Below are 17,921 nucleotides of genomic sequence, written 5' to 3'. Positions count from 1 at the left end.
TAAGAAAAGCACGAACGTTGTTGCCCTGAAACGGATCTCGGTGAGAGATGTTCGCGAGTCTTATCTAGACCCAAATCACGAATATAAATGTTATTAGGACTATCCGTTACTCGTTGGATAAAAGTAAAAAGACGGTTTCACGGCTCGAGGTCCGTTCAGATGGTTTTCCTTACGAGCGAAATTGTATCCGGTTACAGACAGCGCAAGTTGCAAACAATGTGCACCGGTTTTAAGGAACGACTCGCCGTTCCCCGTTTTGATAATGACAGCAAAACTCGTGACATTCACGAGCGTTCGACGAGTTGCAAAGAGGTTCTCGCGGAGGGCACCGATTTCTCCGCGTTACCGATAAACCAACAAGACTTCCGGCCTCCTCGGGCGTTGCAGAAGTTTTCGCGCCGCACACCGGGCGTTATTTCCATGAAAATAGGAGCCCGCGCGCGTTTAGGCGTGCTCCTTTTACGCACGTCGAAGCTTAAATAGGACAAACTAGGTGGAAGCTGAACAACTACAAAAGATGACTTTCTATCGACTAGTCACGGTTTGTTCTTCCGCCCACGCAATCAACGGATGCCCCGAAACGTTTACTTACGGTGTCAGGATTATTATTAGTTCAACGAATTATCGTTTTGCAATTTAATTCTAAGTTTGTTGTTCAGTAACGGTTCATGCCCATCGGGCCCGACTACTGCACAATGTTATTATTTAGCAAGACGGTAACGTTTCACGCGCGAACGAATTGTGATTAACTTGTGACAGCACGCGATGATTAATGATTAATCGAATAACTAACTTTGAATTAATATTCGAAAATTTATAAGCATTTGCAGTATTGGAATTCAAGTACCTACTAAACGAACGGTTCCTCGGCATGAATAACTTGATACCTTTTTTTGTTGTTGCAGATAATTAGCTGGCGTGTATGATACCACTTAAAAAAACAAACTTGACCTCCTTAAAAATGATGTTTATATAACGGATCTTCGTCGATTCAGAGGTATAGGATCCTCCCCTGATAGTCAAAACACACCATTTTTATACAGGGTGTTAGGCTACCCCTGGGAAAAATTTTAATGGGGGATTCTAGAGGCCAAAATAAGATGAAAATCAAGAATATCAATTTCTTGACTGAGGCTTTGTTAGAAAGTTATTAACAATTAAATTCAAAAATTTCAAATCGTTCTAAAAAAATTATTTTCGGTTGCAGAGGTCAATTACAATCATTTTTGGTGAATAGACATACCCCCGAAATCTTGCGCATTTTCGAGAAAAAAAATTCAGAACGAGTGGAACTTTAAACGTTAATAACTTTTTAACAAAGCCTCCATGAACAAATTGGTATTGTTGATTTTCGTCTTATTTTGGCCTCTAGAATCCCCCATTAAAATTTTTCCCAGGGGTGGCCGAACATCCTGTATATCCAGGTACATGGAAGTGCAAATCTAGGACGTTCGACGTGTTCGCTATCAGGAGCATTGCTTTCTAATATCAAAACGACACTGACATCACGAATCGGGTTTCTCTATTCTAACAATCGGGACCACCCACGCGTCTATCGGAATCGACTCGAAGATACGCGAGCATATTTGCACGCGTTATGCGACCACGACCAAAAGGCAACCGTCATGCAAGAAACGAAAGAAAAGTGGACGAAGGAAGGACTCATCGAGGTCGCCGATCGAGGTCGACATTTAGACTAGTGTGACGTCTAATCACGGTGCACGTGAATGATGCTGGTACCGTTGTCCTCTCGTAAGGGTGTCATATCCTGGAGAGAAAACTACGTCTGTACAGGGTGTGAAAAGAAGCATTCATCGCAGTCACAATCACGGAAGAGTAAGCTGATAACCGTGGCGAGGAAAAGCCTTCTTTCTTGTCGAGCGTATTCGTTTTTCCTTTACAAGAAGTTCATGAATCCACAAGGTTTCCTAGTCGAAGGAACAGTTTTCCCTTTGGTGCAGATCCTCGGATTGCATTACTTCTTTTACACCGCGTATGTGACGCGCGAGATCGGAATCTTGGACTTAAGAGCGTTTCTTTCAGCCGAAGATGAAGAGGCCTCACTCTCTTTGCTCTTTCTCTTCCTCGTTTCGATATTCAGTCGCTGTTGCATGGCTTCCAGTTCCGGAAGAAAGGTGTCGTTATTGAGTTCATGAATCTTTCTACCATGAATGAATTCTCTTTGTTTATCGCTGTTCGAACGGTTAAAAGGAATGGCGCGTTTAGGACTTCGCCAGCTATTAATTCAGCGGTTTTCAAAGGTTTCGAGAGGCGTATACTGTAAAAAGAGGATAGGTATGTAAGGAATCGCAGGAATATCGTAAATTATCATTACATTGTCTACATTATTTCGAATTCAATGATCGCGAGACATATTTATCATTGTTTTTAGAAGAAACAAGAACACCGCGGTTCGGTGGCTGCAATTTATGCGTGCAACGCAGTGGAAAAGTCGGAAGAACAATGCCGTTTCCTCTGCAAAAAACTCATGTTTTTTGCTAGGGTGTACATAAGCTGTGATCATCCAGGCGGACATTGATTTTCAAGACTCGATGTTGCATGCCCTTTAGAATGGTTTTAAAATATGCAACGATTTTAAAAAGAATTTATCTTTAAATAGAAACAACCTGCCTAACATAATGGTTAACCAAACACCTGCCTAACTATAAATCTAAATTCGTTTATTATATCAAGATACAATTCTAAATTCGCAGCCATTAGCTCGGTGTCACCCACGAAGAATAACTTTTCTATCGTGGGTGACACCGATTACCAGGTCTCACCACGTGGAGGTTGCTGCGAGTGGAGACCCGAAGGGAGATAGATGGAATCCAAGTTCCATCGATCTCCCTTTTACATCCTTAGAAACTAGATTAGTCATGCCAAGTAATTATTTTGTTTAAAAGAGGGACGAAGCTAAATCGTGGGTGACGCGACGCGACGCGATACGACGCGATGCACCATGCAATAGTGCAAGGAACGAGAGACGCGAACCGAATAGCGAGGTCAAAAGGGCCAGCTCGTTGCCTCTTGGCAAGTCCGATCGAAGGGGAAGGGAATCGACGCACCCGACACAGGTTCCCCATTTCCCCCAAGCAGCCTGTTGGGAGCCAAATGGACCCAACTCGGGATGTCTGACAGAGAGAGGGATCCTGAGTCGGGGCTACCGTAGACAGGAACAGTCCCTGATCCCCTCTGCGGCCGAAATACCTTTTCCCTTGGATCGTCTCGCTAGAGGACGGCAACTGACCCTTCGGACCAGCTAATCGGCCGATCACTTGCTTTCTACATAGAAGCAGTGGTGATCGGAGGCGACGAGAGACGAGTGAAAGAGAAGCTACTTGTTACATAATTACTTGGCAGGACACGCGGCTACACTAGGGGCTTAAGTCTAAATACCAAGTAATTATTTTGTTTAAAAAGGGATGAAGCTAAATTGTTGGAGACGCGACGCGACGCGATGCTGAACCGTGCAGCAGATCTTCGGATCGAATCGACACTGCCCTTGGTAGATTGATTTCTATTTCTAGAAATCGATCTATCATTGGCAGGCGACTAGATCTTTCGGACAAACTGGACGGCCGATCACATGTTTCGTTCGATGAAACAGTGGTGACCGAAGCAAGAAACGGGAGAACGAGTCGAGAGAAGCTACTTGTTAAATAATTACTTGGCAATATTGGGAGACGCATACAATAGGGACTTAAAATTAACGTCGAAGCTCAAGTCTAGTCAACTTGAAGCTAAAATTCGGACGATAGAAGGAAACTAAGTTCCTTGGATGTTAGTTGTACCAAGCAATTATCTGATTAAAAAGAGGGATGAAGCTAAATCGTGGGATACGCGACGCGACGCGACGCGATGCTGTACCGTGCAGCGGATCCGAGGATCGAACCTACTGCCCTTGCTAACTCGATCTCAACAAGAAAACAGAGAACTGCAACTCCGAATCGAGGTCTCCATTTCTCCAACGCAACCCGCCGGGAGCCCGAAGGACCCGACTTAGGCTGTCTGACAAAGAGAGAGTACCTGAGACAGAGTCGACTTCCGCTGGAAGGTATGCGTTTCCGCAGAATACGGAAACTCCACACCTTCCAGCAAAGTGCCGTTTTCCCTCAATCAAGCTTACCAAGGGAAGGCGATTAGATCTTTCGGACCAGATACACGGCCGATCACATGTTTCAATCGATGAAACAGCGGTGACCGAAGCTAGGAACGAGGGAACGAGAAAACGAGAAGCTACTTATTGAATAATTGCTTGGTAGAACGCACAAATATGTAGAATAAAGAAATCTTCGACGTTAATTTTAAGATTCGTGACGAAGCTTAAATCTAATCGACTTAGAATTAAATGTCCCTCGGCGGATGTGGCGTACTCCCTCGATGTCCCTGCGAATAGTCTGAAACTAAAATTGATACACATATTAATGACATACGAAAGGAAATAACCACCATGCAAACTAGACGAAGCGATGGAATAATTAGTCGTGCTGATATACCTAAAAGTGAGAATCTATAAGATTCTCGATGCTAGACCTACCTAAGGAAATGTACAAAATTTACACATGATACAAACAAAGTATTCTACCTATACTTGCGTAACGAGAGTATAATGTCGAAGTAAAATAGCAAACGATTACTCAAATTTATCCCAAGAACCATACAAATTTAAAGTCGAACAGAAACAAAGATTGACCAGAATTGAAAACCCAACGATGATATCAAGGAATGAAAATGTCCAAGTAAAATAGCAAACGATTACAAAAATTTATCCCAAGAACCATACAAATTTCAAAGACGAACAGAAACAAAGATTGACCAGAATTGAAAATCCAACATTGAAATAGAACAAGAATAAAAATCTTATTCTAATTAGTAACATCAAAATTCATAAAATAATATACAAACAAAAATGGTACATGATTCAACACAATCATGCCAATTCAAAAAATAAGGCAGTAGTAGAAATAAAGGAGGACAACATAGTAATCAGATAAAACCGGACAGTCAAAGACCATTGAATTATGACCAAACAAATAAAATAAACTGGTCAATTTTGTGATAATAATATAAATAAGTAAAGTGGGCTTACTACTTGTTGAGCATTAGTTACCATTGCCAAGGAAGCACCAAAGGTCCAGCTGTAACATAAGAAACGATTCGTAATTTAGTAAAAGCGATCGACAGTTCCATAACGTTAAATTGGTGTCAAACGACGAAATAGAAGTGGGGAGAGCAATTTTAAATAGTTCTTACCAGTGGTCATCACGGTCCGGCACTGGTCAGTAGTGGTCAGTAGTGGTCAGTAGTCGGATCTGCACTGGTCAGCACTGGTCAGTAGTGGTCAGTTCTGGTCAGTCCTGGTCACTCCTGGTCACTCCTGGTCACTCCTGGTCAGTCCTGGTCACTCCTGGTCCCCAGTGGTCAGCGCTCCACGAATGGCCTGACGTAGGCCCGCGAGACCCGTTCCCCCTGGATGCTCCAGGGGTACTGAAGAATTTGTCCAGCGGTAGTCTTCATGTGGGGAAGTCGAAGAGTGGGGAGACAGTGTCAACGTGAAGAGTTAAGAACCGCTTGGTCTGAAGAACAATACTATTTCGATTGGTCACACCTCTTGACCATTTCTGGATCTTCACTGGACAGCTGACCTTAATGTCAACCTCACTGTTGACCACCCAGTGACCATAAGTTAGTCATCGTTGATCATCGACCCATGAAAACCATTACGAAGATAGCCTTCTTACGAGGATCCCCTTACAATTTGATGCATGATCTTTTTAACATTTTGTTCCACTTTGGAAGAGTGTATCTCATGTTATAAAACACTCATGGTACAGTAATAGCGTTCATCCCACTAGCGATAGGTCTATTCTTTACCTCGTTTATGTGTAATAGGTATACATGGGCTGGAAAATAAAAATGCCTGGGCAGTTGAGACTCAATATCGTATGCAGATTGACACACATCGGATTTCAGCTGTTTCGAAAGCAAGAAAGAAAGACTCACATTCGCCTTCTTTCTTGAATTCCCGAAGCTGACCAAAGCACCTAAGCTCACGTACACATGGCTGTGGATTGGTATGCGTAAATGGAGGGGTAAGCTTACTCTGGGCACTGGGCTGCCGTCTGATAATATTTTAGCGTCTTCGTCACTTGAGAAACTATTCACCGAATGACTATGGGGAAAGGATTGAAATTAATTTCTAAATCTTAAAATGCATTTATCGTATTAAGTTTCTTTCGACGGTGTAACATTTAACTTAAACCGATACAGCCCAAAATTTCAGGTTCTTTATGATAGTTTTTAGGCCCCGATTTCGAGTTATGGGATAGAACGCGACCCATGAATTGGATTATTTCACGTTCTATCGACGACGCCGAAAGAACTTGTTTGTTGGACGCAACGTAACTTCCGTCGGCCGCTGGATTGTTATGCAACTGTAGGATAACGACAACAGGACCGAAGTATTCGACGATATTTGCAATTGAAGTAGATTGCGTGTAACTGCCATGTAATAGATTAATTGGAACGGCTCGATGCCGACAGGGAAGGTTGCACAAAACGTATCGGCAGTTGTCGAAATCTTAGGATGAAGAACGCGGTCCTGGCGATCCTCTGTTATTCGTGGCTGAATCTTTTCGCGGAAGTGCGTTCTAACGCGAGGTAAACTAAACGCTCTGTCCCTGCGATTGACACCTTAAAAAGGTCCTCTGGTTTCGGAGGAAAAAGAGTAATTTTTTTTAAAGAAACCGTAGGACCTTTTGATGCAACAATTGTTCACAATTTTTCTTAATACAAAATGTTAACAACCGTAAGAGTGTAAGAGGTGTTTTAAATTCTGTTAAAGTTTCGAAAGTACGTACAACTTTATTCTCGAAATGCTGTACGTTTGATTTATGAGATACACGAGAATCCCCCTAACGCATGGCGCGCCATACATGGCACGCCATAGTTCGTCTTTTTATACTCACCGTTGATGTTCGTTGCACGGCGAAATATTTAGCACGCGCACGGATACTTTCGATCTTTGAAAATATTGCCCGTCTGAAAGCATTAATTAATTAAGTGATAACCAACGATAAAACAGAATTTCAAACACGGCGATTTACGATCCCCTGCCGTCCTCGCGAAAGCAATCGCATTCCTCCGCAACACCGTGCAGATTCTCCCGTTGCAAAACGAACACGATAAGTGCAAAATATAATCGTACGGCGATTAATTTTAAAAGAAAGCCTCGTACGGCACCGCGCGTTAATATATTTTCGCAACACGAGCAATTTGTACGCTATTTTACAATTGTCTAGAATAGATTTCGTGCGAGATAAACTTCAGTTTGCTCGAATATCATTTATATGAAGAAATGCATGTTAAATCCAACGATAAGTCTCTCGTTTGTTTTCATAGCTCGTCGTCCGAGGATGCGAAGAATTCCACGCTAAAGTCTGGGATACTATTGCCGGAGCATTACGTGAAAGGTTTGTTACATATTTCTTACGAGTGTAATAAAAATAACAGACAAAGTAAATTAATGTATAGAGAAAGGTGACCAGGAAGAGTGCAACCAAGTGAAACTCGGTTTCTTCGTCTCTGCGGACGTTTGAACGAAACAATGTGGAGGGACGAAGTCATAGTCGAACGACTCTTTCCTCCAAGCAACGAAATTAAAGGTTTTTGCGCGTTATTGAGAAAATTCATCCGCTTCGATAAGAAATCATATCGAACTTGTCTAGATCCAGAGAACAAGAAGGTTTCCATTTTTTAAAATGCGCCCAACGTATCCTACTTTCCGAGAACGAAAGCTCGATAGCAATGGCCAAATGCAGAAGCCACATCGAGATATGGCTTGTCGCCACTTGACAATTCATGGAAAACGGTAAACCATCAGTCCCCGAAGCGTGCGAGTAAATAACTCGAGAGATTTACGATCGTGTAGATCCGCTTATCTTTAATTCTGACCGCTGCCGCCGCGATTCGACCCGCGGATTCCTGGAATAAAACTTTATACGGATGAGTAATTAATATGCAAATAAACTGTCTGTGCAGAGATCAGGCCCCCGTCCAAGCAAGGTATGCCGGTGATAGTAGACTTCAATATCCTCGTGGCTGACATCAACTCGATAAATGTCGAGGATATGGATTTTCGGTGAGTTCCGGAGCTACGAAGTTAAAATTTATTTGCAACTTAAAACGTCACGGATAAGATCCGCCTCGATTAACGACCGGGCCGACTGTTCAAGATGAAATACGAGGAGTTTTTTATTTGAACAGTTTCTGGCGTCGCGCACTCACAAGCGTTCGACCGACCCCTCGGTTCCTATACAGGGTGTTCGACCACCCCAGGGAAAAATTGTAATGGGAGATTCTAGAGGACAAAATAAGACGAAAATCAAGAATATAAATTTCTTGACTGAGGCTTTCTTAAAAAGTTATTAACAATTAAATTCGAAAATTTCAAATCGTTCTGAAAAAATTATTTTTAGTTGGAGGGGTCAAGTACAATCATTTTTGGTCATTAGACATACCTTCGAAATCCTACCTACTTCCGAGAAAAAAATTCGAGAAGGTGTGAAATTTTTCGACGAAATTAAAAAATTTCAAATCGTTTTAGAAAAATTATTTTCAGTTGTGGGGGTCAATTACAATCATTTTTGGTCAACAGACATACCCCCGAAATTCTACCCACTTTCGAGAAAAAAATTCGAGTAAGTGCTGAAAGTTTTGAGTGAAAAAAAAGACTTTCGAATCGTCTTGGAAAAATTATTTTTAGTTCCAAGGGTCAATTGCAAGCATTTTTTGTGGACAGACATACCCTCGAAATCCTGTGCATTTTTGAGAAAAAAATTCAAAACGAGTGGAACTTTAGACGTTAATAGCTTTTTAACGAAGCCTCCATCAACAAATTGGTATTCTTGATTTTCGTCTTATTTTGGCCTCTAGAATCCTTCATTAAAATGTTTTCCAGGGTTGGTCTTAAGTCATGGTCATGCCCTGCCTTAGACTTCCTAATATCCCAGTCTAAGGCAGGGTCTGCTAGAAATCTTATTGATGAATTCACTAACAGACCTCTCCTTTCCTTTTCTATCCTCCTACGATTTTCACGAGTTTCACACCGCAACGAAGCAGGGGGGAAAGGGGTGGGATCAACGAAAAGTCGAGATTTCGAGAATTCGAGCCGCCATTATGGTACTGCGATACCCTGCGACACTGTAGCTAAGAAAGGATTAATGTAGCTACAGAATTATTTTTAGAAGCCTGGTAAAACTGATAGAAATTGTCTGTCGAAGCAGAGTGGACATGTTCGTGCGTGAAAGCTGGATAGAATCACGCCTGGACATGCCGGACAACATCTTCGAGGAGGGCGACGATTACGTAACTCTGCCGCCAGACTTCTTCGACAGTTTGTGGCAGCCTGATTTGTACTTCTTGAACGCGAAAGTTTCCGGTAAGTTTCACGGTAAATATTCGATGTACGTTCCTCTGGAAACTTCCTATCCTTCCAACGCTATCTTTTTTTTCTGGTTTCAGAAATCGCAGCGTTAAATCACAAATTCTCCTCGGTGAATTTGTACAGAAACAAAACTGTCAAGTACTCGGCGCGGATGCACGCCATCATCGCCTGCCAAATGGAATTTCAGCTCTACCCGATGGACATACAGATATGCCCTATCTATATAGAAAGCTGTAAGTTGACGGTACAGAGTTTAAAAAGAGGCATGCACCGTGAACGTACCATTTATCCGCAAAAATGCTGTTTGGAAACTGTATCGACCGGTTAGATTGCTTTGTCGTTCCTGAAAGTAAAACGCTTTACACCCACTGTCTCCCGTGTCCTTGAAAAGGTGGCCCAGATGCGAAGATTCGTCCGCAAAGCCCGCGGCGAACGCTTGTTTCACGCCCTGTATGCTCTATCATCGGTTTCCGTTCATAACTCTGTCCAATAAGATCCAAGCTCGATAGAGTCTCTATCATTAATTTGGAAAACTGCGTTACTCGCAATAGTTTCCTATCACAAACAGAAGTTACGCTTACAATGGGGAGCGGGTGGCGTCACGGTGAACCCAGAACTGAAGCTGTTGCAGTACGACATTGGGAAACCCATGGTCGCCGAGGAGACCGTCGACTACATGGTCGAGAAGAGTGGTACGATCGTTATTATAACACCAAACTCTCGTTTGGACTATTATATAACTAAATTACTCGATGATCTTGAGTTTCGAACATATATTCCAGGAAATTTCTCGCGCCTGGTGGTATTCTTCCGTTTCGAGAGACAAATCGGTCACCATCTGATACAAACGTTCGCCCCGTCGACGCTGGTGGTGATGCTTTCCTGGTTCAGCTTCTGGTTAGGGCTGGACGCGATCCCTGGTCGGGTGGCACTATTAGTGACCAGCATGCTAACCCTGGTAACGATGTTCACCGGCCTCAAAAGCGACATTCCTCCAGTCGCGTACGTGAAAGTACGTTTCCCCAGCGTGGCCTTTTCATTCAGGTTCATTAAGAGTTTTGCAGACTTCGCTAATTACATCGTCAAGTACTACCGATCGTAGATAGCGAAACGCGTTAACGTCAGTTAGTTTCACGGGTAATATATCTTTACATAATGTGTTTATTGATCAATGACGCGTGGTACGATATACAGGGTGGTTAAGACAATGTACATATTAGAAAATGGAAACAGTAAAATTACGTACGCGTGATAGTGACCTTCGCACCGTTAAGATCTATGGATCTGTTACGCGACACCTGAATCGAACAGAGTCTGACGTTTGATTTTTAGACAACGCTCGTAAAATGGTCTTAATTGTAAAGAAAACACTTGGCTGCGCGCAGAACCACGCGTGAAGGATAGAGCGCTTGATCTCGACGTAACCAATATAAAAAGAAATAAAACAGGTTTCGCAATTTACACGCTTAACCGTACTAAACAGTAGTCAACGGTAAAAAGTAAATTTTATGATCATTGTATGACTATTATAAGCAGAGACGGGCAAAATTTGTTGGATGAACGTTCATCCAAAAATATCTGAGTCATTCACTTGGCTAGTAAGCAAGCTGTCAAGGTACTTTTTGTGTGCCTAGGCGCTGGATGTGTGGATGGCGGGTTGCATGATGTTCGTTTTCGCGGCCCTTGGTGAATTCGTGGTAGTCAAGGTGCTCGACTTACGGTATCAGCTAGAATACGACCAACAAGTATCAGTAATATCCCGACTCTATCCAACAGTTTGTATAATGGCTGTCGTGTTGCGTGGAAAATGCAAAAAGGATGAAACTTTATTTTATTTTTAGCGGATAATTGCCATGGAAAAAGGCCAAAGTATTTGGGACTATGACTCAACGTATGTGCCAAAAGTAAAAAAAAAAAGAGCTGGTAGCAAACATCTTCTACAGACTGCTTGGCTGGATCCCGAGTATCAGATGATACGCGTATACAAACCACAATCACAGAAAATTGACACTTACAGTAGAATAGGATTTCCCATACTTTTTATGTTGTTTATGATACTATACTGGCCAATACTATTGCTTAAAAAAGCCGCGTAAAATTATGTACAGTCACGTTAAGGTAAAAATGTGTAAATTATTTCATTGCATGATACATATTATTATTACATTATTATATTCTTGTAACGTGTTTTAATCAGTGTTTCATAAATGTAATACATCCGGGTAACAACTGTCGCGTAGAAATGTCGTAGAGTGAAATTCATCTAGTACAATAAATGAGACAAATATTCTTACATAATTAGTATATTTATTAAAAAAATTTTACATATAATTTGTATATATACACGAAGTATTTATATATGCATTTAAAAATAATTTACCTTCTTAGTTTGTCATGCTTTTAGAGAATTTCTAGTTCTACGACCGAATGATCATCGGATTCCTCATCTGTTTCCGATGTTGTTTTATTAGAAACACATTTTTCAGCTTTGCGTTCTCCCACTTGTTTCAAATAGCTCATCGTATATTGATTAAAATCGCATCTGTAATGACAAAATATCAACGGTTCTTTTAAATTAAATAATCGTTTATTACATAAAGTTGCAAAGCGACTAACACTTTACTCAAATCATCGTATTTCTTTTGCATATTTTTCTGCAACATTAATAATATCGGCATTTGAAGTGCAGAATTAATTTTCGGTCCATGTTTCGTCAATATTGTTTCTATCCAAATTAGATAAAAATGTATGTGTCTAGTCAATTCTAACTCCAGTGCTATGAATTTCAGTACTTTTTCTACATAGATATCAGGTAAATTCGTCACGGTTAATTCGACTGAAATTAAATGTACAAAATATATATATATATGCATTGGATATGAACCAGTTAATAAGTATCGGTAAAGTATTTTTAACTCACTATCCATGCACGGAATATTTTCCAGGACACGCTTTATTAGCAACTTTTCATTCAACTTTAACGCCATTATCAATGCTGAAAACATATCTTATCAATACGAGTTTATTCCGAACGAAAGAAATATATAAACAATCGAAACCTCTTGCATATTCCTTTTCGTCTAAAGTTTTTTTCACAGTCTCTGGTGTAATTCCTAGTTCCAATTGAAATGGATCAAATACCAGACCAACGTCTAAGGAATATATTAGTAGACCTTCCGTTGTAACTGCAGCCCATGCTTGTCCTAATATAATAGAAATCGATAATCGAAATAATCGAAATCGAATATCGATGCAAAACTGTTTCTTAAAGCATTTAACGCATACATATACTATAAAACTAAATTTTACCTGTTGGAGAAAACTGCAACCAAAACACCCTCACTTCTGGTTTCATTTTTCTGCTTGCCATATCTCCGCTTTTAACACCTGGTAACCGTAACGTCACATTTCCTCCTTCGTTTTCTTCGCGCTCTTCCACCAGAGCTAAATTTCCAAATTCTGATAGATTACGCCTGTTTATAATGTCCTATGCATAAATAAATTTTCGTTAAAAATAATAACGTTTCTAATCTAAGAAATAACACAAATCAAGTAACGATAAGTAAAAAAGTTACTTACGTCGACCGCGTCTAACGATCTATTTTGAGTTACGACAAACTTTTTAACTAGCATAAATTCTTGAACGTTATAAATACATATATTCTTGGATTGCCCACCAGCTAATATACATGTACCGTCAGCCGAATAACATAAAGTGTTGAAAGCTCTAGAAACATAATTTTAATAACATATTTCTAAGATCCTAAGTTACTGTAATAGTAATATTTAATTCTAACCTTACAGCAGACCGATTGAAAATCGCTAGACAAATATTCGGGTAGTATTCGAATATTGAAATATTGGAAAATTCGTATTACATCCTTATGCGAACACTTACTTGCCCTGCAGGTTCCTCTTTGCCGTGATAAGATCGGTATCGGATCTTCCGCTACCTAAATCGTTTCTTCCTTCGATGCTACCAATTTGCATAGCCGTTTTGCACTGGAAAAACGAAATCTGCCCATCCAAAGTAGCAACCGCTACTTCCTCGCCGTTTGGTTTGTAAGTAACATATATACCGTCCGCAGTTAATTGTATCGTTTCATGAGCAGAGCCATGCTCGATCGCATTCCATAGTTTCAATGTCTTATCCCAAGAAACCGATGCTAATTCTGTACTGGTAGGGCTTGGACTGAATGCTAAACTGACGACGGGACCTTCGTGTCCACTTAATATCTGACAAATGGAAATATATTTATTTAATAATAATGTAAATTTCCAGTAAGAGGGAGTTTCCAAAACAAAAAAATTAACCGTATACCTCCAAGAGTTTGCCCAGTTTAACGCTCCATAAATAAATTTCGAAGAAATCTTGGCCTCCCGCTGCAAGAAACTCGTCGCTTGAATCTAACGCAACACAGGAGAACTGTACTGGCCGCGGTGAAGTAAGTGTTCTAAAATTCCTATACCTTGCTAAGTCGTACGCTCTGACAGTTCCATCGAGCGAAGCGGAAACGATAAATTTCCTGTTATGACTAAACAAAACTCCCGTCACTGTGGACGAATGCTCGTGAAATGTAACAGAGCAAAATCCGTTCATCGTGTTCCATAATTTAACTTTCCCATCGTCACCACCGGTGACGATATATTGACCATCCGGGCTATAAGCCAGACAGTTCATGTTATTACTGTGCCCCTGTTGTTTCATAGCATAAGTTTCACTTTGCCATTCCCATACTAGTAACTGGCCAGCCATAGAGCATCCTAAGGCTATCCAATCTCCAGTTGAATTTATTGCAATAGACGAGATACATTGATTAGAAATACTAAAAAATAGATTAGAATTATAGATTATTAACTATTATTCTATTAAGAAAAACTGTTTTCTTTTTTAGAGAAGAATCTGTAACATAAATAGTCGAGTGTTACCTAAGAGAATGAATCATATTCACATCAGGCAATTCATACAAATAAAATGAGCCGTTATTGAATCCTACTACAAGAATAGAAGTCTCTTGATGATAAGCAGCTGCGGTAAGTATAACTTTCTCGTTTTGCTGCTTCTCAACGTTATTTGCTAAATAATGACGACATAATTTTTTATAACGGAATTTTTTAATTTCCGAATCGGAGTCAGAATCCAAATCCATGTCGTTGTCTCTTTCAGGGGAATATCCTAAAATATGAACTATATACATACTAAAATCACGTAATATGCTAAATATATATACGAAAGGAAAATTACGCGATTTTTGTAATTTACGCTCATAAGCTTTAGTTTGCTTCTCCGTTCTCTCTAGAACCTTTTCAATATCAACATCGTCTTCTATATCACTGTCTGGATGGCGCTTATCTTTTTTAACAGGAGGTTCCCACAGTACTAAATCTTCGGCATCGATTGTACAGTCCCAAATACAGAGTTGACCGTTTCTATGAATGACGCGATTAAAAAATCATCGAACTATTTAGTACATGCGTTATTGCTTACGCGTACTAATAAATTATATTTATAAATGACTAGTTACCTACTAATTGTAGTCAGATCATAATTCTTTTTCTCGAAAAAACATGCTACAATCGAATCGGAATGACTACCAAGATTAAGAAACCTAAAGTTCGCGTACTTTTCTAAACTATATATTTTTGTGGCCATATCTTTAGAACCAACAGCGATTAATTTCGAATCGTAAGACCAATTGATGAATGTTGTATCATCCGTGGCTCCATGGAACACACGTTCCATGATAAACGGATTATATTCGCCCGTCTGTAAACCGGGCGCGTTAAAGATAAACACTAGAAAAATTATTATTATTTTAGTTTACCGACGTATTTAAATGTAAATTACAATTCCAGTTATAATATATCCTTGAATCCTTACCATTACTTTCTTTGCAGACTGCAAAATGTTTACCATCTGGAGAAAATTTTATACACCTACAACGCCGTTTGAATCTATATGTATGTATGATCATTTTACTGACCATACTGATTACATGAGCCTCACCATCTGTAAACACATTTGATGTAAAACATTATACAGAAATATTAAGAATGGGTTGACACATATACGGTTTATAGAAACTCTTACCTTCGTTAATTGCGATTAATGAAGCACCATTTGGAGATAAATCAATACAAGTATAGTTGTATCTGCTCTCCACAGGTAAAGTGCTTGACTTGTTACTAAACACAATTTTCATAGATTATTTGATCTATTATCATTATGAATATGAGAATACTATATATCTTTTTTTATAAAACTTACTTTTTCAAATCAAATATTGTTATTCGATTTCCCACAGGACTGATGACCGTAGATCCATCTGGAGAAAATACTAAGTCTCCTTTACGGTAAACTGTACCAAGTAGATTACTGAACTGCAAGAAGCATTTAACATAAGTGTTATATCGGTAATTAATTTTTTATAATAATAAGAAATGCGACGATGCATTGTTTGTTTGAATAATTAACTATCAATGATCTATATAGATAGAAGATAAACGTAATTTATTCTTGCAATAATTTTTGTAACTTTCGTAAGTTAAAAATCATAATATGTCAACAGAAACATGTAATATACTGTAGGATTAGGTTAGAAATAATATGCAGACGATATTAATGTTCAGTTTAATAATTTGAGTGATTTACTTCAAATAATTCTTTGCTAGAAAAATTCTTTGTACCTTATATGCAAACCTCATGGTTCTTTAATGCTTGTGTACACAATGTTTCTTATCAATATCTTTTGCTTTCATTGAGCACGTTATACATAACATTTAAATCCAATGTGCTGCAGCCGCTGTAGTACTACTTCCCAGAGATGCCAGATTCGGCACCTGGTGCACTACTCACACATACCAGACCACACGTACGTGAGTTCGTGGAGTTTCGGTAAGTCGACAAAGGCAAACTGACACATGCCCTCTTTCTCGATTATTCCGAAGCTGCCCGAAGTAATTTCGGACAGCCTCGTGGGAGTCGAGAGAGAAAGGCTCACACTTCCCTTCTCGCTCTTGAACAACTATTATCCGACCTCCCGTCAACAGGTCTCCACTGGCCTCTACCGACCGCTGCTGACCACTCCTGGAATTTCTGACAACGTATAACGATTACGACTGGCTACTGTTAGCCTCTCCCAGCCTCTACTGGCCTCTGCTGACCACCGCTTATATTTCTGACAACGTATAACGATTACTACTGACTTCTGCCTGCCTCCGCTGGACTCTGCTGACCGCTGCTGACCACTCCCGTTACTTCTGACAACGTATAATGATTACGACTGGCTACTGTTAGCCTCTCCCAGCCTCTGCTGGCCTCTGCTGACCACCGCTTATATTTCTGACAACGTATAACGATTACTACTGACCTCTGCCAGCCTCTGCTGGCCTCCGTTGGCCTCTGCTGACCGCTGCTGATCACTGCTGACCACCGTTTATATTTCTGGCAACGTACAACGATTACTACTGGCTACTGTCAGCCTCTGCTGACCTCTGCCAGCATCTCCCGACCTAAACTGGCCTCTGCCAACATCTCCCGACGTCAACTGACCAACGCTGACCACTGCTGACCGTTGCTGACAACTTGTGACATGATGTAATATAATATAATATGTTTATATGTATTAAATTGTTGTATAATGTAAATCTATGACAATAAATGATATAATTTCAAAGTATTCAATGTGTTCTCATCATTTTTTACCGTCCTTTTCCTCTCCAAATCATTCTCTTACCTATAAGATGCGTACCACCTTCTTCGCAAGTTCACCAGCATTTTAGAAATGTTCCGGGAACTTTGGAAATCCGAATTTGACCTTGACCTTGGCCCAGTTTCGAAAGTGGGTCAAGGCCATTCGAATCTTAGAAAAATTCCGGGCAGTTTGAGAATCCGGATTTGTCCTTGACCCAGTTTCGAAAGTGGGTCAAGGCCATTCGAAATTTTAGAAATCTTCTGGCCGACTTGGAAATCCGGATGGCCTTGACCCAATTTCGAAAGTGGGTCAAGGCCATTCGAAATTTTAGAAATCTTCCGGCCGACTTGGAAATCCGAATGGCCTTGACCCAATTTCGAAAGTGGGTCAAGGCCATTCGAAATTTTAGAAATCTTCCGGCCGACTTGGAAATCCGAATGGCCTTGACCCAATTTCGAAAGTGGGTCAAGGCCATTCGAAATTTTAGAAATCTTCCGGCCGACTTGGAAATCCGGATGGCCTTGACCCAGTTTCGAAAGTGGGTCAAGGTCACCGGCATTTCAGAAAACGCTCCGGGCACTTTGGAATTCCAGTTTTAAGTAGAGAAACGGTTTCTTATAACTAAAGGAATAATGGGGAAAGGAAAAGAAAGGTAAAAGTGATGAGAACACATAGAATTCTTTGAAATTATGTCATTTATTGTCATAGATTTACATTATACAAAGTTTTAATATATGTACATCATGTTAGAAGTTGTTAACAAAGGTCAGCGTGGTCAG

The 17,921-nt window shown here is 40.3% G+C and overlaps 2 protein-coding genes across 7 annotated transcripts; one reads left to right on the top strand and one right to left on the bottom strand.

Annotated features, from left to right (window-relative positions):
* The first annotated feature begins 263 nt into the window (after nt 1–263).
* Nucleotides 264–11,844, top strand: Alka (glycine receptor subunit alpha alkaliphile). Of its 4 annotated transcripts, XM_076764194.1 has the most exons (11): nt 264–541; nt 906–1,046; nt 1,425–1,836; nt 7,405–7,475; nt 8,044–8,143; nt 9,285–9,442; nt 9,526–9,681; nt 10,000–10,140; nt 10,231–10,460; nt 11,083–11,223; nt 11,290–11,844. In XM_076764194.1, the coding sequence occupies exons 5-11, from the start codon at nt 8,070–8,072 to the stop codon at nt 11,542–11,544; spliced, it is 1,155 nt and encodes a 384-aa protein (XP_076620309.1). In that variant the 5' UTR covers nt 264–541; nt 906–1,046; nt 1,425–1,836; nt 7,405–7,475; nt 8,044–8,069; the 3' UTR covers nt 11,545–11,844. The 4 variants fall into 4 exon arrangements, with proteins under 4 accessions (XP_076620309.1, XP_076620290.1, XP_076620300.1 ...); XM_076764175.1 differs by lacking the exons at nt 264–541; nt 906–1,046; nt 1,425–1,836 and adding exons at nt 5,933–6,095; nt 6,301–6,663 and having other exon boundaries at nt 9,288–9,442; XM_076764185.1 differs by lacking the exons at nt 264–541; nt 906–1,046; nt 1,425–1,836 and adding exons at nt 5,933–6,095; nt 6,301–6,663 and having other exon boundaries at nt 11,083–11,199.
* Nucleotides 11,749–16,248, bottom strand: LOC143341297 (periodic tryptophan protein 2 homolog). Of its 3 annotated transcripts, XM_076764144.1 has the most exons (15): nt 16,136–16,248; nt 15,717–15,829; nt 15,540–15,634; nt 15,330–15,458; nt 14,974–15,244; nt 14,694–14,878; nt 14,378–14,624; nt 13,770–14,274; nt 13,347–13,684; nt 13,028–13,175; nt 12,758–12,935; nt 12,508–12,651; nt 12,369–12,443; nt 12,065–12,284; nt 11,749–11,990 (listed from the first exon to the last, which is right to left on the bottom strand). In XM_076764144.1, the coding sequence occupies exons 1-15, from the start codon at nt 16,151–16,153 to the stop codon at nt 11,849–11,851; spliced, it is 2,808 nt and encodes a 935-aa protein (XP_076620259.1). In that variant the 5' UTR covers nt 16,154–16,248; the 3' UTR covers nt 11,749–11,848. The 3 variants fall into 3 exon arrangements, with proteins under 3 accessions (XP_076620259.1, XP_076620250.1, XP_076620268.1); XM_076764135.1 differs by having other exon boundaries at nt 14,378–14,878; XM_076764153.1 differs by lacking the exons at nt 15,717–15,829; nt 16,136–16,248 and having other exon boundaries at nt 14,974–15,215.
* Between the last annotated feature and the right edge of the window lie 1,673 nt (nt 16,249–17,921).

The sequence above is a fragment of the Colletes latitarsis genome, chromosome 1 (genome assembly GCF_051014445.1).
Source record: "Colletes latitarsis isolate SP2378_abdomen chromosome 1, iyColLati1, whole genome shotgun sequence".
NCBI classification, from domain to species: Eukaryota; Metazoa; Arthropoda; class Insecta; order Hymenoptera; family Colletidae; genus Colletes; species Colletes latitarsis.
This window is presented reverse-complemented; position numbering and strand designations above follow the sequence as displayed.